The sequence below is a fragment of the Lithobates pipiens genome, unplaced genomic scaffold (genome assembly GCF_037356315.1).
Source record: "Lithobates pipiens isolate NorthernLeopardFrog02 unplaced genomic scaffold, aLitPip1_a1.2 Scaffold_16, whole genome shotgun sequence".
Classification (NCBI taxonomy): Eukaryota; Metazoa; Chordata; class Amphibia; order Anura; family Ranidae; genus Lithobates; species Lithobates pipiens.
The window spans coordinates 150,317,381-150,339,235 of NW_027507748.1; the positions used below are offsets into that span (position 1 = coordinate 150,317,381).

General features: G+C 44.2%; 1 protein-coding gene across 3 annotated transcripts in view; it reads left to right on the forward strand.

Annotated features, from left to right (window-relative positions):
* The window catches only part of FKBP6 (FKBP prolyl isomerase family member 6 (inactive)), a 271,222-nt gene extending 251,129 nt beyond the window's left edge, over nucleotides 1–20,093 (forward strand). For all 3 annotated transcript variants that reach the window (XM_077480611.1, XM_077480614.1, XM_077480612.1), the window contains one exon: nucleotides 19,041–20,093. In XM_077480611.1, coding sequence (XP_077336737.1) covers nucleotides 19,041–19,119 — 79 coding nt within the window. In that variant the 3' untranslated portion in view covers nucleotides 19,120–20,093. The remainder of the gene's footprint in view (nucleotides 1–19,040) is intronic.
* The last annotated feature ends 1,762 nt before the right edge of the window (nucleotides 20,094–21,855 follow it).

Consider the following 21,855-nt stretch of genomic DNA (forward strand, 5'->3'; position numbering starts at 1 on the left):
GTTCCTTGTTTACGGTTGTGGGGTCAACCATGCAACCAGTATTGGCATCCACATCCACGTGGAACTAGCAGACCAACTAGTGCAAGGCCTGAAGTACATTTTTGACGCAGCCCTGGATACTCTTCCTCTGTTATCCAGGGCTTCCGTGTCAGCAGTGGTGCTGAGGTGCCTGATTTGGCTAAAATGCTGGTCTGCTGACCAGGCATCTAAAAAAGCCCTGACGGATCTTCCCTTCCTTGGCGACCGGCTCTTTGGAGCCTCATTGGATGACATGTCATGCCTAGTCCTCTCCTGAAGGTGGCATAACAACCCAATGGTCTAAGAGAGGAGCTGTGTCAGTCTGTGAATTACAGAGAAAAGGATTTTACGGTAAGTACAAAAAAATCCTATTTTTTTTCTAGAAAATTACTGGAACCCCCCCCCCCCCCCCCAAAAAAATATATTTATATATTTAGAATATCTATTATATATATATATATATATATATATATATATATATATATATATATATATATATATATATATATATATATATATAATATACATATTGTATATACAGTACAGACCAAAAGTTTGGACACACCTTCTCATTCAAAGAGTTTTCTTTATTTTCATGACTATGAAAATTGTAGATTCACACTGAAGGCATCAAAACTATGAATTAACACATGTCCAATTATATACTGAACAAAAAAGTGTGAAACAACTGAAAATTTGTCTTATATTCTAAGTTCTTCAAAGTAGCCACCCTTTGCTTTGATTACTGCTCCGCACACTCTTGGCATTCTGTTGATGAGCTTCAAGAGGTAGTCACCCGAAATGGTTTTCACTTCACAGGTATGCCCTGTCAGGTTTAATAAGTGGGATTTCAAGCCTTATAAATGGGGTTGGGACCATCAGTTGTGTTGTGCAGGAGGTGGATACAGTACACAGCTGATAGTCCTACTGAATAGACTGTTAGACTTTGTATTATGGCAAGAAAAAAGCAGCTAAGTAAAGAAAAACGAGTGGCCATCATTACTTTAAGAAATGAAGGTCAGTCAGTCCGAACAATTGGGAAAACTTTGAAAGTGTCCCCAAGTGCAGTGGCAAAAACCATCAAGCACTACAAAGAAACTGGCTCACATGACGACCGCCCCAGGAAAGGAAGACCAAGAGTCACCTCTGCTGCGGACGATAAGTTCATCCGAGTCACCAGCCTCAGAAATCGCAGGTTAACAGCAGCTCAGATTAGAGAACAGGTCAATGCCACACAGAGTTCTAGCAGCAGACACATCTCTAGAACAACTGTTAAGAGGAGACTGTGTGAATCAGGCCTTCATAGTAAAATAGCTGCTAGGAAACCACTGCTGAGGACAGGCAACAAGCAGAAGAGACTTGTTTGGGCTAAAGAACACAAGGAATGGACATTAGACCAGTGGAAATCTGTGCTTTGGTCTGATGAGTACAAGTTTGAGATCTTTGGTTCCAACCACCATGTCTATGTGCGACGCAGAAGAGGTGAACGGATGGACTCTACATGCCTGGTTCCCACCGTGAAGCATGGAGGAGGTGTGATGGGGTTAGGGTGCTTTGCTGGTGACACTGTTGGGGATTTATTCAAAATTGAAGGCATACTGAACCAGCATGGCTACCACAGCATCTTGCAGCGGCATGCTATTCCATCTGGTTTGCGTTTAGTTGGACCATCATTTATTTTTCAAATAGGACAATGAGCCCAAACACACCTCCAGGCTGTGTAAGGGCTATTTGACCAAGAAGGAGAGTGATGGGGTGCTGCGCCAGAGGACCTGGCCTCCACAGTCACCGGACCTGAACCCAATCGAGATGGTTTGGGGTGTGCTGGACAGCAGAGTGAAGGCAAAAGGGCCAACGAGTGCTAAGCATCTCTGGGAACTCCTTCAAGACTGTTGGAAAGCCATTTCAGGTGACTACCTCTTGAAGCTCATCAACAGAATGCCAAGAGTGTGCGGAGCAGTAATCAAAGCAAAAGGTGACTACTTTGAAGAACCTAGAATATAAGACATATTTTCAGTTGTTTCACACTTTTTTGTTCAGTATATAATTGGACGTGTGTTAATTCATAGTTTTGATGCCTTCAGTGTGAATCTACAATTTTCATAGTCATGAAAATAGAGAAAACTCTTTGAATGAGAAGGTGTGTCCAAACTTTTGGTCTGTACTGTGTGTGTATGTGTGTATGTGTGTGTGTATGTATGTATATATATATATATATATATATATATATATATATATATATATATATATATATATATATATATATATATATATATATATAGCAGAGACCCTAGGGAATACAACGGTGGTTATTGCAACCTTTTGTCAGTCTTTTGGAAAATGTCAGTGTTTGGAAAATATGGAAAGAAAATGAAAACTTTTTTTTTTTATACACAAATTTGTCATTTAAGGTAATTCTAACACATAGCATGTGCATAGCAAAAATTACACCTCAAAATACATTATGCTACTCCTATGTCCATGCCATGTGTTAGAATTATCTTAATTGACAACTTTGTGTAAAAAAAGAAAAATACGTTTTAATTTTCTTTACATATTTTCCAAAAACTTGTGAAAAAAATGACATGTTCAAAACTCATTATGCCTCATAGAATATACATTTTGGTGTTTGCTTTACAAAATGAGGTAATTTTGTGGTGTGTAATTGCACTATCCTGGTGCTCCAGTGTCTTCAAAAATGTGATGAGTAGTCAGGAAATGAAATGTATAATTTTTGCTCCTAGAACACCTGATGGTCCTCCCTGCATATTGGGCCTCTGTATGTGGCCGGGCTGTGGAAAAGTCTCACATGGGGTATGGCCATAATCAGGAGTAGCAGAATATATTTTGGGGTGTAATTTCCAGTTTATCTATGCCATATGTGAGCAATAACTTGTTATGACATTTTTGTGGAGAAACAAATAAATCTTAATTTTCCAAACCATTGTGGGCAAAAACTTCAAAAAACTCACTATGCCTCTTAGTAAATACCTTGGACTGTCATCTTTTAAAAAATAGGATCATTTGGGGGTTCTTTATACTGTTCTGACATTTTAGGGCCTCAAGAAATAAGATGGCAGTACATCAGGATTGATCAACTTTCAGTTATTTGTAGCACCGCTTGTAGACACTAGAGCTTTCACACACTTTTATTTTTTTATTTTTTTTACCAAAGCCATGTAGCAGAATACATTCTGACCTAAATGTATGACAAAATTTGATTTTGCTGGATTTCTTTTTAAAACAAAATAGATATATATATATATATATATATATATATATATATATATATATATATATATATATATATATATATATATATAATATATTATATACATATAATTTTATTTTTATGCTTCTGTCGCAAAAAAATAAAACCCATTAGTGAATAAATAGAACCAAAAAAAACTCTATTTGTGTGAACAAAATGATGACAATAATTTATTGGAGTACAGTGTAGCATGAGTGAGTAATTCAAAGTGTGAGAGCACAGAAAGCCGAACATTGGTCTGGGAAGGAAGAAGGTGAAAGTGCCCAGTATTGAGGTAGTTGACCACTTGCCGACCTGCTCACTTACATTTACTGCGGCAGGTCAGCTCTCCTGCATGAACCGACGTACCTGTACGTCGATCCCTGCAAGGAGGATTTTTAGGACTTTATGTCCGCTGGCAACCCACGAACGCTGTATACAGAGGCATAATAGGGATCTGCCATTGTAAACAAGGCAATTCCCCGTTCTGACAGAGGACATGTAAGAGATCTTCTGTTCCCAGTGTTCGGTAACAGTGATCTGTCATGTCTCAGTGAGCCCATCCCCCCCCCCTACAGTTAGAATTAGAGGTGCACCAAAATTTCGGCGGCCGAAAATTTTCAGCCAAAAACTGTTTTTCATTTGGCCGAAAGAAAAAAACAGCTGATACTGAAAGGGGGTGGAGTCCACCCCGGGTGCCACCCATTTCGGGAGCTTCACCCTGGTGCGCCCAGTCCTCCACTCCCTCCCCTCCTCCTCGCCGCTATCTCCGCGTGTCACAGAGCTGAATTGTCCGGGCTGTAGTAAAAATGTCCTGCCTCCTGTGATAGACGGCACACTGATCCAATGCCGGGATATTGAATCAGTGTGATGTGATCGCAGGAGGCGGGACATTGCTACTGCAGCCTGGGCAATTCAGATCCAGTTCCATGACACACGGAGATCACTGCTTTTATCTGGGCACAGGCGAGGTTGCTGGGCACTGGTAGGCTGCACATGACGTCCACTGGTGAGGCTGCTGGGCACTGGTAGGCTGCATATGATGACCACTGGTGAGGCTGCTGGGCACTGATAGGCTGGATATGATGTGCAATGGTGAGGCTGCTGGGCACAGGTAGGCTGCATTTGATGGACACTGCTGAGGCTGCATTTGATATGTTGTAATATATCTTCAGTCTCTGACCATCTCATGTACTATGTCTCTAGTCTCTTCCATTTGGTGCACCTCTATCTAGTATATATGATACAGGAGATGGTCAATTTTGCTAACACTATTAGCAATGTGTTTAAATTTTAAGTAAGAGATGGTTAGAGACTGAGGTCATGATACAAGAGATGGTTAGAGACTACATTTTTCTTGACCTTTCTTGCAGATGCCAATAATGGGCAACAATAAATGCATATTCATTTTAAATTGATATTAAAAAGTTGAATGTAACACAATATATATATATATATATATATATATATATATATAATTTTTTTTTTAAACTGTTGTTTTTGGCCTAGTGCAACATTTTCATTCCCTGCACCCCTAGTTAGAACATGCTTAACCCCTTGATCGCCCCCTAGTGTTAACCCCTTCCCTGACAGTTTAATTTTTACATCGATCTGTGCATTTTTATAGCACCGATCATTGTAATGTCACTGTTCCCCAAAATGTGTCATTTGGGGTCAGATTTGTCCGCCGCAAGGTCAGTCACACTAAAAATCCCAAAATCTATCTCGTAGTTTGTACACACGATAACTTTTGTGCAAACCAATCAATATACGCCTATTGCGATTTTTAGGGGGGCACCAAATGTGTTTTTTGCTGCCGAAAATGAAAAATACTCTAGGTTGAAAAACGGATACGTTTATATAACACATTGCTAATAGTACTATTAGCAAAATTTACGTGCTGTGCACCTCTAGCAGATGGTCAGACTGCAGACATGATGCAAGGGATCAATGCAGCCTCACTGTACCCATCAATGCAGCCTCACTGTACCCATCAATGCAGCCTCACTGTGCCCATCAATGCAGCCTCACTGTGCCCATCAATGCAGCCTCACTGTGCCCATCAATGCAGCCTCACTGTGCCCATCAATGCAGCCTCACTGTGCCCATCCTCGCAGCCTCACTGTGCCCATCCTCGCAGCCTCACGGTGCCCATCCTCGCAGCCTCACGGTGCCCATCCTCGCAGCCTCACGGTGCCCATCCTCGCAGCCTCACGGTGCCCATCCTCGCAGCCTCACGGTGCCCATCCTCGCAGCCTCACTGTGCCCATCCTCGCAGCCTCACTGTGCCCATCCTCGCAGCCTCACTGTGCCCATCCTCGCAGCCTCACCGCGCCCATCCTCGCAGCCTCACCGCGCCCATCCTCGCAGCCTCACCACGCCCATCCTCGCAGCCTCACCCCGCCCATCCTCGTAGCCTCACCGCGCCCATCCTCGCAGCCTCATTGTGCCCTCCATTGCCGCCTAATCATCGTGGCAGCATCTCCCGCTGTGTCACAGAGCCAAGTGTGAAACGTTTGGCCGTGCTATGACAAGTCCCTCCCTCCTCCTAGACCAGTTCGTGTGATAGACAGAACACTGCAGTAGGTGTGGCTCTGTTCCTATAATAGTTATACCCTCTGCAGGTTATAACCTTATATATGAAAAAGCCCCGAAGTTGGTTAAATGGGTCCACTTAAACAACCCTTGTGGAGCTAGGGATAAGTGCCCCACCCTATGGGTACACTCTGGACTAAATGCTCCTGCGTATTTGATCCTCGGCCTATATTTGACTGCTATCTGTGAACTTTATTACCCTCTTAAGAGTTTTCCTTAATCAATTGGGCCCAATACTGACATGATTAAAACTCTGGTCTAATAGGATGATTAATTTAAATTGAAATTATAGAGCATTTATAAAATTAACCTGTGTTAGACCCTCTGGGTTTTATTTGAGACAGAATAGTGAAATAAAAATGAAGAAAATTGTTATGTCACGTGCTCTAATAAAAGTGAAAAACCGTGCCGAAAAAAGTGAGTTGTGCTCTTGAAAATTCTATCATCTCCAATACACATCAAACAAGATACTAAATAAAAATGAATAAAAAATATAATTGCAACACCAAATTATTAATTGGAGTACTTTCGTTTGTGCAAAATAAACATATATGTATAAGAAATTAATAGGTATATGCACATATATATGTCTTCTACTCTGTATACATATAGCTTAAAAAGATGTACCATAAACAGATAGGATTATACATAAAGTGACTGGTGCTTAACCACTTCAGCCCCGGACCAATAAACACCCTAAGGACCAGAGGTCTTTTTCCAATTTCGCACTGCGCTGCTTTAACTGGTAATTGCGCGGTCATGCAATATTGCACCCAAACGAAATTTGCGTCCTTTTCTTCCCACAAATAGAGCTTTCTTTTGATGGTATTTGATTGCCTCTGCTATTTTTTTTTTTTTTTGCGATATAAATGGAAAAAGAGCGAAAATTTTGAAAAAAAAAAAATATTTTCTTCTTTTTGTTATAAGAAAAATCGAATAAACAAAATTTTAGTCATACATTGAGGGCAAAATGTATTCAGCCACATGTCTTTAGTAAAAAAAATGTCAATAAGCGTATATTTTTTGGTTTGCGCAAAAGTTATAGCGTCTACAAACTAGAGTACATTTTCTGGAATTTACACAGCTTTTAATTTATGACTGCCTATCTCATTTCTTGAGGTGCTAAAATGGCAGGGCAGTACAACCCCCCCCTAAATGACCCCATTTTGGAAAGTAGACACCCCAAGGAAATTGCTGATGGGTATGTTGAGCCCATTGAATATTTTTTTTTTTTGTCCTAAGGGATTGAATAATGACAAAAAATAAATAAAAATTTTTACAAAAAGTTGTCACTAAATGATATATTGCTCACACATGCCATGGTTATATGTAGAATTGCACCCCAAAATATATTCCGCTACTTCTCCCGAGTATGGGGATACCACATGTGTGGGGCTTTTTGGGAGTCTAGTCGCGCACGGCACCCCGAAAACCAATCACCACCTTCAGGATTTCTAAGGGTGCAAATTTTTGATTTAACTCCTCACTACCTATCACAGTTTCGAAGGCCATAAAATGCCAAAATAGCACAAAACCCCCCAAAATGACCCCATTTTGGAAAGAAGACACCCCAAGCTATTTACTGAGAGGCATGTTGAGTCCATGGAATATTTTATATTTTGCTACAAGTTGCGGAAATATTACAAACTTTTTTTTTTTTGCACAAAGTTGTCACTAAATTATATATTGCTCACACATGCTATGGGCATATGTGAAATGACACCCCAAAATACATTCTGCTGCTTCTCCTGAGTACGGGGATACCACGTGTGTGGGACTTTTTGGGAGCCTAGCCACGTATGGGACCCCGAAATAACTAGCTATCTAGCGACAGTAGCGACACTGATGCAGCGATCAGAAAAATGATCGCTTAGTGACACTGGCAAAAGGGGGTGAAAGGGTTAACTAGGGGCAATCAGGATGTTAAAACCATTATTGGTTAGTATATCGGGGTACCTAGCGCTATAAAAACCTGGCGGTGAACCTAAAAAAATAACTAGCTACCTAGCGACAGTAGCGACACTGATGCAGCGATCAGAAAAATGATCGCTTAGTGACAGTGGCAAAAGGGGGTGAAAGGGTTAACTAGGGGCAATCAGGATGTTAAAACCATTATTGGGTAGTATATCAGGGTACCTAGCGATATAAAAACCTGGAGGTGAACCTAAAAAAATAACTAGCTACCTAGCGACAGTAGCGACACTGATGCAGCGATCAGAAAAATTATCGTTTAGTGACACTGGCAAAAGGGGGTGAAAGGGTTAACTCTAGGGGCAATCAGGGGGTTAAATCTTTATTGGGGGGTGATGGGGGGCTACCCTGGACCTAACACTAACTGCCCTGACAGTTTTTACTTTTACAACTGACACTGAATGCATTGATCAGTAAAGAAATTATCAATGCAATCAGTTACACTGTGACTGGGGGGGGATCGGGGGGGGGGGGGGGTTGTGTACCTATGTGTACCTATGTGTCAGTGTAGTGTTTTGGTGCACTTACTTTGTGTCTTCTCCTCGTAGTCCGGTCAAAAAGACCGCCCCGAGGAGAATGACATCACTTCCTCCTTCCTGTGTAAACAATACACAGTGGGAGGAAGTTCGTCATTGGCCAGGAGCGATCGAGAGGGGGTGGCCAGAAACCAACGGCCACCCCCTCATCACGGATCGCTCCCGGAGGGAAACTGACCGCCGTATCCAGCGGAAGGGGGTCCGATCGGACCCCCACCCGCTGGAAGGCAGGCACGTACATGTACGTGCTTGTGCCTGCCTGTGCCATTGTGATGACGTACAATGGCAATACGGCGGTCCTTAAGTGGTTAATATGGTGAACAAAGTGATTTTGTACACTCCATATAAATAAATGAAAATAAAGTGACTAATGTCCCATACACACGATGAGATTATCGGACGAATGATCGTCCGTTTTTTATTGCATGCTAATCTCAGATCGAATCTGATGAGTTTACTAAAGTCACGAAAATTCCCGCACGACAGAAAAAAAATTCGGAAGTGATGTCATGTGTTGTAATGCATTTGTATTGCATTTTCGAACGATAGCTGTACTGATTAAACGAAAATCGTACGATCTGGCATCGTACGAAAAAAATTTCCGTGCATGTCCGATAGAATAATATCGGATGTACTGTCCTAATCGGCTCTCGAAAGCTCTGTACTAACGATCCGATTATCGTACGATCGCTTCGAAAGCGGTATTTTCCATACGATTTTCGGATCGTGTGTACGGGGCATAAAACTTAATATGATACACAAAGTCACTTTGTATACTCCGTATACATAAACAAAAACATACTAGTGCTTGATTTAATAAACAAAGTGACTTCATGCTCTAAAATAGTCTCATGATTAGACCACTTTTTCCAAGGAATTTTTTTTTCTCTCAAATGGGTGGTGCGTGGTGCTGTAGTTCTTATCCGTGCTCCTATTACCAATCCACTCACCAGAGCACCCTACCCCTCCGGGGGTACTTTACGTTCACAGTATGGGCCACTGTGTAGCAATCTGTGGTTCCTGGGCTCGGTATAATGGTGCTAGTGTTAGTGATGTTTCATTTGGTCACCACATAAAAAAGAAGGAAATGCCTATAGTATAATTCCGTTTTAACTGCAATGGTGGATCTTTGGAACCAGAAATCTACTGCGAGTCTGATCCTTTCAGTACTAATAGTCTCTGCTTCTGGCCTGGGTGAAATACAACAGCAACCGTTTGTATATTGTGTGGCAGCACGCAGGTAAAGTCACCTGGTTGTATCCAGGATGGGAAATATGTGTGCCCTAGATTCAGGCTTTATGCAGACTTGTACAACTAGAGGGGAAGAGTTAATGAGCCCAGCTGAAGTAAGTGGGCTCATTAAGACCTCTACAAAAAACCCCAGCATGCTTAGGGAGATGCTCCATCCTGGAACCAGTTTTGTGTGTATAGACTGGGGAGTGTGACACCTGTTCTGTGTGGTGAGTTAACGCCTGTGTGGCAAACCTCTACAACAGAGACAGGGACTGGTGCAGCACAAGGCTGCACTCAGTTGTTAGACAGGGAAACTAAGTGTGTAATTAGAGGTCAAGCTGATCAGGATTTATTTTCATGTTTTTCTTTTGTTTTGGCTGTTATATTTTTTACTGCATGTAGCATGAATAAACCGCACCTTTTGTTTTTTCCACTTACAACGCTGTCTGCTGTGCCTGATTTTGTGTTGTGAACCCATCCAGGGGGTCACACACACCCGCTGCCGAGCTAACCCCTCACAATTGTCATATGGCTTAGTTCTCTGCGTCTTTCTGCAAGCTCCCCTTTTTATAACATCACAGTCCACCAACTGGAGGATTTCGACCTTGTGTTTTTCCACTAGTGGCTTTCTGCAACAATCCAAAGACCAAAGATAAGGGCTGCTCTCCAGGACTTAGACTGGGAAGGAATATTGGCATAAATGGACTCAACAGAAATGGGAAGTCTTCAAAGTGACTGTATATAAAATTACTGCAAAGTATATTCCCATGAGCAATAAGTTTAAAAGTCTAAAAATAAAACCTATGTGGCTCACAGCCAAAGTTAAAATGGCTATAAATAGTGCTTTTAATCAAATATTAAATTTAAGGAACGCTATAATCATTTAAATGTTCCAAAGAATATAACCGAACATGTAAAAAGGAACTCAAAGATGCAAAAATTCAAACCGAGCGCCAGATTGCAAAAGATACTAGGACGACCCCAAAAAATTCTTCCAATATATTTAATAGTAAAAAGGTCAGGTCTGACCCTGTCTGTAGGCCCTTTACAAAATAATCTAGAGTGGGGGTGACAGGACAAAGATAAGGCAAATTTATTACATACTTTTTTCAGCTCTGTGTATACAAAGGAGACATGGGGGAGATCATGTCCATAATGGGGGTGCTAGTGATAAAGCCCCAAATGATCCGCAATGGCTCAAACGCGATATGGTCCAGAAATGGACACAAAGGTGGATAAAGCACCTGGACCAGATGACATCTACCCACGGATCCTAAAAGAATTAAACTCTGTCATTTCAAAGCCATTGTTTATAATTTGTAGGGACTCGTTAATGACTGGAATGGTACCACTGGATTGGCATAGGGCCAATGTGCCCATATTTAAAAAGGGATCAAAGTATTTACCAAGGAATTATAGACCTGTTCTTGCTGGGAACAAATATTTTAAAGAAACTATCTGTTTAAAATATTTTTTCTCTTTCGTTTATTGACGGACACAGCATCTTCATCTTGACCTTAGGGTTACATCGCCCCTTCAGGAGAGGACTAGGCAGAACATGTTAAAAACAGCAAAACTGCACAGTACCGCAGGGGGCAGTCCTACTGGCTATAACCCATCAGACTGCATCCAGCAGCTCAGTTTTTTCTGCCTAGTGTAGAAGGACCTGGCTTTTTTTTTCTTTTTTCTGCATTTTTTATTCATGTGATCTACAGCCAACAGCAGGGCTGGGTAATAGGCTGGAAATCCAGATCCTGGTAGTCTCCCCAGCCTGGCCATCGAGCGTGAGCAGACCTTAGCTATGCGCTGGGTTGGCCACGTCATGACCCATCTGATCCAGGGGCGCATGGTGAGCTATATGTTCCGGGGTACACATATGACTGTGCTACTGCTGTCCGTGTCACAGTATGCCATGGCCAACAGCCACCCCGTACTGCTCAGGTGATGAATCTGTCCATGGAATTCATCCAGCAGTCCCTGCAGGAGGGGTAAGTATGGTTACACCTGTCTCGGCAGGATGGAGCAGCTGGGCATTCCCTGGGAGGTCAACTAGGGGGTCTCTCACTCTCCCTTTCTTCTCTCCCTGTCCCTTCCCTCCCCATGCTATGGGCCGCTGTGTGACTGGGCACATGGGGGGGGGGGGGCTCTGGGTCCTGGCAGGGGGCCGTGTTGGGGGTCTGCTCGTCCTCTTCCTTGTTTCTGGGCCATGGTGGGGTGTTTTGGTGTGTAGGTCATGTGGGAAGGCTGGCATTTTTCTGTAGCCACAGCCAGTTTTTCCCATTGGCCTTTTTCTGAAAGCCTGGTGGCCATTTTCCCGACGCTATGAGACATTTTTTGCTGAGGTGGCCGGCGGCCATTTTCTAACAGCTTGTTCTCTGGCACTGCCTGTTTCCTTCTAGAATAGCATTACCCCTTTGAGGACAGTCTTAAGAAATTGTCAGCTCCTCCGGTCATGGACCCCCCAGTATCCAGGTTAAATAAAGTAACCACGATCCCAATTGAGGGGACTCCTGCATTCAAGGATCCCCCAGACAGGAAGGCCGGGGCGGTGGCTCGTTCCTTGTTTACGGTTGTGAGGCAGCCGTGCGACCTGTACTGGCATCCGCACTTGTGTCGCAGACACTGACTGAGTGGGTAAAACTTTTGCACCGTGAATTGGGAGAGCAACAGGCTTCCCCTGTCTGCGTGGAACTAGCAGACCAACTAGTGCAAGGCCTTAAAGTGGAGTTGCCCCCCAAAAAATAAAACCACTTAAAAATCTTAAAAAAAATCAAAAAAAAATAATTGGCAAAAAAAAAATTTTTTACTCACCTCTAAATACCGGTTGCTAGGGGGTCCCTCGTAGTCTGCCTTCTTCATTGCCCGGGCTGGTGACATCACTTCCCCTCGCGCCGCACATTCACCTGGGACCTGTCACGTGTCCCAGGTGACTGTACGGCGTATCACGGCGCCCTGCGCCGCTCGCGCATGCGCAGTGGGTGCCCGGCTGTGAAGCCACAGCCGGGTGCCCACAGTATGCATGACGGCGCCGCGAGCGGAGCGGGGAGCGAGGGGGGGGCTTCGTTCCCCCGCATCGCTGGAACCCGGGACAGGTAAGTGTCCGATTATTAAAAGCCAGCAGCTGCAGTATTTGTAGCTGCTGACTTTTAATTTTTTTTTTTTAGGGGGTACCCCACTTTAAGTACGTCTGTGACGTGGCCCTGGATACTCTCCCTCTGTTATCCAGGGCTTCAGTGTCAGTCTGTGGTGCTGAGATGCCTAATTTAGCTAAAATGCCGGTCTGCTGACCAGGCATCCAAAAAAGCCCTGACGGATCTTCCCTTCCTTGGCGACCGGCTCTTTGGAGCCTCATTGGATGACATGTCATGCCTAGTCCTCTCCTGAAGGTGGCATAACAACCCAGTGGTCTAAGAGAGGAGCTATGTCAGTCGGTGAATTACAGAGAAAAGGATTTTACGGCAAGTACAGCCTCGTTAGATGACATTATTAAAAATACCATTGGTGGTAAGAGCACCCTACTCCCACAGGCCAGGAAAGCTAAGGAGCCACGCCGTAGGCAAGGGCCCGCTTTTTTGTCCGCCTGGAGCTTCGACAAAACGCCCCCAGCCCGACAGGACGCCCATGGACGGTCAAAGACGTCCCTGGAATCGCATGCCTAACAAGCCTGCGAATAAAAGTGCTACCGCATGAAGGTTTGCCCCCACCCATGTTTCGGGTGGGGGGTTGCCTTCGGAGTTTGCAGCCCGGTGGTCCTCCCGGTTATCCGACCAATGGATCTGCGATCTGATTTCCACAGGCTACAAGATAGTTTCTCTCTTGGCCGCCAAATAGATTCTTCCCCTCCATCATACCCGTATCCGCGGTTCGCCGGGAGGCCCTGTTGGGAGCGGTAAGGGATTTGCTGAATCGCAGGGTGATTGTACCGGTTCCGGACTCGGCACGCTTCCAGGGATTCTACTCAAATTTGTGGTTCCCAAGAAGGAAGGGTTACTTCCAATCTTGGACTTAAAGGCCCTCAATCACCTTGTAAAAGTGCAGGTTCAGAATGGAATCAGTTCGCTCAGTAGTCGCTGCGCTCCATCAATGGGACTCCCTGGCGCCCTTAGACATCCAGGATTCGCACCTGCACATACCCATATGTCTTCGGCATCAAAAGTTTCAGCGTTTTGCAGTTGGGGAAGCCCATTACCAATTTGTGGCTCTCCCCTTTGGTCTGGCGTCAGCCCCCCGAGTCTTTACCAAGGTACTGGCTCCTGTTTTGGCGTTGTTGCGACAACGTGGGATCGCGATCGTGGGATACCTAGACGATCTCCTCCTGTTAGCATCTTCCGCCTCAGAATTAGAGGAAGATGTGACGATCATCATGCAGACCCTGCAAGAATTTGGGTGGCTGTTGAACCTGAAGAAGTCGGTGCTTGTGTCGACCCAGCGGCTGGAGTACCTAGGTTTGCTGTTGGACTCAAGGGAAGCGAGAGTTTTTCTCCCTTCAGACAAATTGCAGTCGCTCAGATCCACGGTCAAACTACTGATGAACCGCAAGTGGTCGTCGCTCCCGTTTTGCATGCGAGTACTGGGACTCATGGTAGCCTCCTTCGAGGCAGTACCTTATGCCCAGTTCCACACGAGTTCTGCAGAAGGAGATCTTGTCAAAATGGGACAAATCTCAGTTGTCCCTGGATCGACAGATCCAGGTGAGCCAGTCAGAGACTTGCTGATCTGGTGGTTGAGGTCCCCGGTGATTCAGTCCGGAAAATCGTTCCTTCCTCTGAAATGGACGGTGATCACTACGGACGCCTGTCTATCCAGCTGGGGTGGAGTGATGGGGGTTCACTCGGCTCAGGGCCTCTGGTCGATGGAAGAATCCGAGTTTCCAATCAATCTGCTCGAATTGAGAGCGATCAGGCTGTGTCTCCACACATGGTCGATGAGTCTTCAAGAGTGTCTGATCAGGATACAATGGGATAACGCCACGATTGTGGCGTACGTAAATCACCAAGGGGGAACAAAAAGCTCAGCTGCTGCACGGGAGGTCGCTTACATACTTCGTTGGGCAGCGCGACACGTACCGGCCCTGTCGACCATTTACATCCCGGGAGTGGAGAACTGGCAGGCGGACTATCTGAGTCGACAGATGCTGGACCCAGGCTGCTGTGTCTGAAGTGGGGCACACCAGATGTGGATCTATTGGCCTCCCATCTCAATCGGAAGGTGCTAAGATTCATGTCCAGGATGAGAGATCTGTGGGCAGACGCGTCAGACGCGCTGGTGGCTCCGTGGGATCAGTACCGGCTGATCTACGCCTTCCTTCCACTGAAACTGTTGCCACGTCTGCTTCACAGAGTGGCAGCCGAGGGGCTCCCGGTAATTGTGGTTGCCCCAGATTGGCCTTGGTGGCAGACGCTCCCTGGCGACTGCCGTTGCGAGAGAGCCTCCTGTCTCAAGGTCCAATTCTCCATCCAGTTTTACCATCTCTGGCTTTAACAGCATGGCTATTGAGAGCCAGGCGTTGAGGAACTGGGGTCTGTCGGACTCAGTGATTCCAACTATGTTGAAGGCATGGAAATCTTCTCGGAAGATATACCATCATACCTGGAAGGCCTACATCTCAATGTGTGAGGAGAAAGGATGGCATCCTCGCTCCTTTTCCATATCCAGGATCCTGCTGTTTCTCCAGCAAGGAGTTGACCAGAGATTGGCATTAAGCACAATCAAAGGACAAATCTCAGCCTTAGCTGTCTTTTTTTTCAACGACCCCTGGCATCGCACTCCTTAGTGAATACCTTAATTTAGTTGGTACGACACGTAGTCCCTCCAGTGTGTCCACCGTTACCCCATGGGATTTGAACCTAGTGTTGTCGGCGCTTCAAAAGCCGCCGTTTTAAAATAACAGGGAGATGCCCCTGTTGACTTTCCCAGAAAGTGGTCTTTCTAGTGGCCATCACATCGGCCAGGAGGGTTTCGGAATTGGCGGCCTTGTCCTGCAAGTCGCCCTATCTGGTTATCCACAGGGATAAGGTGGTGTTGCGTCCGCAACCATCTTTTCTACCGAATGTGGTCTCGTCTTTACATATCAATGAGGACATTGTATTACCATCTCTGTGCCCTAAGCCGAAAAGCACCCTAAGGAGGTGGCCCTTCACGCTCTGGACGTGGTTAGAGCTCTGAAGGTGTATTTGTCTGCCACGGCTCCCTTTCGGAAGTCAGATTCACTGTTTTGGTGACTGGTCCAAAGAAAGGCATGGCGGTCTCGTCGGCCACCATTTCCAGGTGGATCAGACAGATTGTAGTGCAATCCTACGCCTGGAAGGGGCAGGTGCCACCCTTTCCAGTCACAGCCCACTCCACAAGGGCAATCGGAACGTCAAGGGCATTCCGACACCAAGCGTCGGTCGCTCAGGTGTGTAAGGTGGCGACCTGGTCGTCTGTCCAAACGTTTACCAAATTTTACAAGGTAGATGTCAGTGCATCGGCGGATGCCTGTTTTGGCCGCAAAGTTTTGCAGGCGGCCGTGTAGTTGCAATTGAATATGCAATCAATATTTTTTCCTGGTTTTTCGATAAAAACACAGTACTGTTATGTTAATGCACTGTTGCATTACTTCCGCAGTTCACTGCTGCTGTTCTTTTTGTGTGGGTATAATTTCCCTAGTTCCCACCTGCCATGGTTGATTAAAGTTTTTTATGCTGTTTTTTTCCCACCCCTCGTTTGGCACTACTTGGGGACGTCCCAGTTTGTTATAGAGAGGAGCTGTGTCGGTCAGTGAATATAAGAGAAAATAGGATTTTTTTGTACTCGCCGTATCCTTTTCTCTGTAATTGAACGACTGACACAGCACCCGCCCCTACTTTTTCTCTTTATGTTATACTGCTTGTTGACGTACTGACGCTGCTAGGGCAGAGTGTGGGGATTGTAGTCTAGCCACCGGGTGCAGCAAGATGGCCGCCATTCACAAGGTCGGCGCTGTTTTTCCACTTGCAGGCCACCGTGGAGGGGTGTCGATGAGTGCCACAGATGGCGGGTGGTGTCCATTTGCTGGTTGGAGGAAGAGCCATGTAAAGGGAGGTCTGAGAGGCCAGGTGTAGCAAGATGGCTAGCTCCCGGAGCTAGGCCGGAACCGCTGCCTGTCCCCCAGGCAGCCTCAGACACAGAGAGAAGCCACAATTTCTGCTTTGGGCGGCACACTGGCCGTCTGGTTAGTGTTGGGTGCTGTGTGGGGAGCAGGATCACCTTGCTGGAGGATGTATGCCAAGGATTCTGCAGGAGGATAGCAGGAGGTCTGTAGCAGCATGTCCTATTCAGACCCCGGTTAGGCCACGTCCCCCACAATAAGTGGTCTTTGGATGGTTGCAAATATGTTGATTCTAGGTATATCTTTCAGAATTGTTTGCCTTTGTGACGAAGAGGCTGGATTTGTTTTGTGATCTTTCTTAGGCCCCTTTCACACTGGGGCGGGAGCAGTGTTAATGGTAAAACGGTGCTGTTTTTAGCGCCGCTTTACCGGCGTTTTAGTGGTGGGCAGAAGCGGTGAAGGAGTGGTTTATATACCACTCCTTCGTCGCTCCAAAGATGCTGCTAGTGTGACTTTTTTTTACTATCCTGCCAGCGCACCGCTCCAGTTTGAAAGCAATCAGGGGTTTCACACAGGAGACACAGCAGTGGCTCTTTCAGGGTGCTTTGCAGGCACTATTTTTAGTGCTGTAGTGCCCGCCAAGCGCCCCAGTGTGAAAGGGGTCTTGGAGCTTTCAGTAGTGGATTATAGGTGACTACCAGTGGGACCTGATTATCCTTTCCAGTCAGTTTATAATAGTTGGTGCTGCGGATGTTAATTGGTACCTGATTTACTTTCACTGGCTTGTAGTTTAGTTTTATGAAATCTCTCCTGATGTGTTTCTGTAACGCAGTTCCATTTGTAGTACCTAAACAGAACCACTTTTATCCTATGGTCTCTCTATGGGTGACATTTTTTTTTTTTTTTGTGCCTGGGATGTCATATCTGTGGTTTGTGGGACGGCCTTTAGGTTTTCTGTAGAAGGATGTTTGCAAGATTGTTCCTTTTTACTATGTATAGTAGCATCTAGGAAGATGTTTGCTTGGGAGTGGTTTCATTTAAGTCTTTTTGTGGGTTAGAAGTTGTAGTTTTTTGTGCAATTGGTTAATATCTTTCTCGCTTGCAATACAGATATGTATAATGTCTTTAATGTAGTGGAAATAGGCCATGGATTTTGTGGGGCATGTTAATAGGTACTCTTCTATTTTGGCCATAAAAAAAGATTTGTGTACTTGGGGTCAAATTGTTATCCCATTGCCAACCCCATATATTGTAGGTCATGGCCAAAGGAATAGTAAGTAGTTTTTAGCTTAAACTATATCAGCTGATTAATTGGTTAATCACGCTGCTCCTATTTCTGTAGATATTACTGATTGGCTATATTACCATCATTATGGGGAATGTTGGTATATAACATCCATATTCATGGTGGCTTTACCGGGTGCTTTGGGTACTGGGCTATGGCAGTGAGTTTGTTTAGGAGATCAGTGTCTGAATTTAGCTAGGCGTTTCAAAATGTAGGTATTACTACTTATGGTTGGTATAATGCTGTAGTTTCCTGTTTTGGAACAATAAGAGAAAAAATTTAGATTTTGCAGTCCTTATGTTAAAGTTTTTACCGTTTTTTGGTGTAGTTTTGTGTACAATCCACACTCTGCATTATTCAATGGCCAACATAGAACAATAGTCTACTACTACTACTACTACTACTATACTTAGTTGCAAAGCTTGCTAAAAACTCCTGTTTCCCCCCTATGTTTTAGTCAGGTATTTGTTCCATGTGAAACCTCTTCTAAAAAAACACAAACAAAAGCCCCAATGCTAGTCATTAACATTATGGACCGTTAAAGTGTCTGTAAAACAACGAGCTTCTCATAATTGCTCACTTTTAATGTTAAATATTACGTTAAAAGTGGTTTATCCTGCCAAAAATCCAGCAAACGTTTCTTTTAGTTTTTCCTGTAGCAAACTGAGCACACAGTCCCTATGCTGCCCTGAGACTTAATAGCCCTGCTGACGTTACCTCTGTGGTCTTTAGAACACCTTCTTGAATGAAGATGAGAGAGAGAGATTCTGTAGTCCTAACACACTTCCAGTCCCAGTGCGACAACGCTTCTCAATGGATACTATGTTGTAGGGGAGTGATGTCATTCTAGGACAGAAAGTGTGTTGCTAGCAGGATCACCAGGTGAGAAAAGGGGAAAAAGCATGGGGGGGAGGAAATCTAATATAGCCACCACATCCAAGGATTGGTAATCTCCATTATATTAAATTTTTCTGTTCTTGGGTTTAGATAATTTTTAAGTACATTTTTTTTTTTTTTGGTGATTAAAAACATTTTCAAATTTTGCTGTTGCTCCTCTTTCATGCTATACTTTCTCTCCTTCAGTTGTTACAGGGAATACATGGATCAACAGAGAGCACTATGTCTTCGTATGTTTGCTCCAAAGTCATCCAAAACTGCATAATGTTATAATGCTGAACGTCCTCCCCAAGTAAGATAAAGCAGTACAGTCACTTGCTTCTCTGCGCCTTGCTTCTTTGGAGTTCCTGTCAAGTTAGACTTGACAACTTGAAGGGGCCAGTTTATGTTCATAGTTTTTTTTTCTTAAGTCAACACTGTTCTTGTTACCTTGCATTAATACCTACATTTCAAGGTATATATTATAATGTTGTGTATTGTATCGTAACAATAAGAACAGACAGTGGATGTTGCAGTCCTTATGTTAAGTTTTCCAGTACGGTTGGTTTAGTTTTTTGTGTACATTTCAGTATTTTTTTATTTCCAATTTTTTTCTAAAGTAGAGTGCATAGGTGACTTTGTCTTGAAAGATGGTTATATTCACATTTTTTTTGTCTCTATCCACATCCTATAAAAATTCCAAGATTTCACCACATATGCCGTTTACATGAGAGCTTTACCCAATAAGTACATGTTAGAACAATTGTTTTTCTTCATTGAGTTCACTGATCAATCACACTAAATTTAACTCCATTTTCGGATGTCTTTTAAAGTATTTAGAAATATACCATCTATTGGTATGCATGTCCCATAAATGATCACTTCCTAAATTTTTCCCGGTGGCACATAATAGACTTTTTCAAAGAGCAGTTCACAGAGCATTCAATATGTGAAACAATCTTTAGGTGGAGTTGCACTCAGCAGTCAACTTTTAGTGTACTGTAGTCAGGCTAGTAAAATAAATTCTGATTGGCTAATTTGGTTGACATGACTTTACATATTGCTCTCAGGCATACTGAACAGGCATGTTTGTTTGGACCACTTTATACTGTTTGTTTTTTGTTTAGCAGTTCTGTTTATCATTGACATTCTTGTCTGAAAAAGAAGAAACTGCAAACCATTTTGGTAATTTCAACTGTTCTGTTTAAAATGTATTTTTGCAAAAAATAATAAACTTTGAATCTATTAGGCATTTATGAATATATTGTGTGCTTAGTGAGTCTTTTTTTCAGATTGTGATGCTTAATATCTCCCACAGACTATGGTAAACACAAAGAAATTCCCTACCTTGGTCCTATGTCCTTTGGCACATAGGACCAAGGTAGCTGAAGCAATACATGGAGAAAGTGAGAATGATCAGCCATGACATTACAAACTGCAGCCACCGCGTCTAAGCCCATTATTACAAGGTAAGGCAAACATTAATACCTAGTTAAAACAATGAAAACATTTTGAAGTGTACAATTACTTTAAACTCCAGCTTCAGCCTAAATTTACTATCTTCGTCTTATAGGACACAGGCAACTTATTCATATACCATGGGTTATACGTGGGTACCTTCAAGTGGACACTGGCAAGCATTTGAGGATGCTGTCCTTTAATGCCTATGCAAAAGCAATGTATCTGGATCTGTGCAACTTTCGTAAAACCTTGGGAGCCATACCCAAATTCCATGCTGTGAGGATGACCTGTAATGTGTCTAAACGTACTTGATCTTGCATGGGTGTTCACCTTAATACTAGGTGTAATGCACAAAGTCGGCCACACTTGCTGTACAAGTCCAGGGCTGTGGTTCATTGCTGTGGAACCCCGTCTCTAAAGGCCCCTTCTGTGGTATACCCACTGTGATGGGCAAAGCCTGCATTGTGGACAAGTATAAGGTGACCCTGTAACTCTGACCGTTAGGCCTTGTTTAGCAAATGGAAGCCAAAGCAAAACAGCAGGTGAACATTTTTGTTCTGCTGAAGGCCCACTCAACACTCAACTTGATACGTCCCTTGCACCAGAGCATGACCAGACTCCGCATCCAATGTTGGCTTTAAGTCAGGCATGCAAGTGGCTTATTTGACTAAAACAATTCTCTGCATCTGTCACAATTTATTGTACAGATTTCAGCCTTAATACTCTGCATCTATGTCAGGGATCTTTGTCCAGGGCTCAAGAATGTCCCGCACCCATTTCTCAACTGAAATTGGATCCCAATATGCCAGTTTTAGAGGACACAGACTTGGAAGGGGATGAAGAACATATTGAGGCAGTATTAGAGGATGCTGCAAAGAATTTCTTTCCCCCACATTGTCAATATATTGAAGAGGGAGCTACTGTATTTTCTCATATTCACCGACTGAAAGTTGTAATACACTTCAGAACTTTTAGTTCCGTCCATGGGGCGGTCTCTAGGCTACAACCCCACAGCCTGCTCAGGCAGAACTCAGTTTTTTCTTGCCTAGTGAAGGAGATAGACCTAGGAACCCTGCGGGCCCATAGGTCCGTGTTTTTTTTTAAGCAGAAGCTTGGCTTTTTGCGCAAGATGAATGATCCTGTGATCTTCTATCAACAGCTGGCTGGGTGACAGGCTGGTTCACTTATCCTTGTAGTCTCCCCAGTCCGGCCATCAAGCATGTGCAGGTCGCAGCTAAGGCTCGGCAGGCCATGACATAACTCAGCTCCAGAGATAATCGGTGAGCTTTATGCTCTGGGGCGTACATATGGCCGGGCTACTGATGTCTGTGTCACAGTATGTCGAGGCCAGTAGTCTTCCCTGTACTGATCAGGAGCTGACTACCATGGAATGTTTCCCAGCTCTCCCTGCCTGGCAGGGTGGAGCAGCTGGGCATTCCCTGGGAGGTTGATAGGGGGGGGGGGGTGTACATGTGCTGAGCGGTGTGTGTGTGTGTGTGTGTGTGTGTGTGTGTGTCTGGGCTCTCACCTGGGTTTTTTAGCTGTGCTGGGTGCCTGGGTC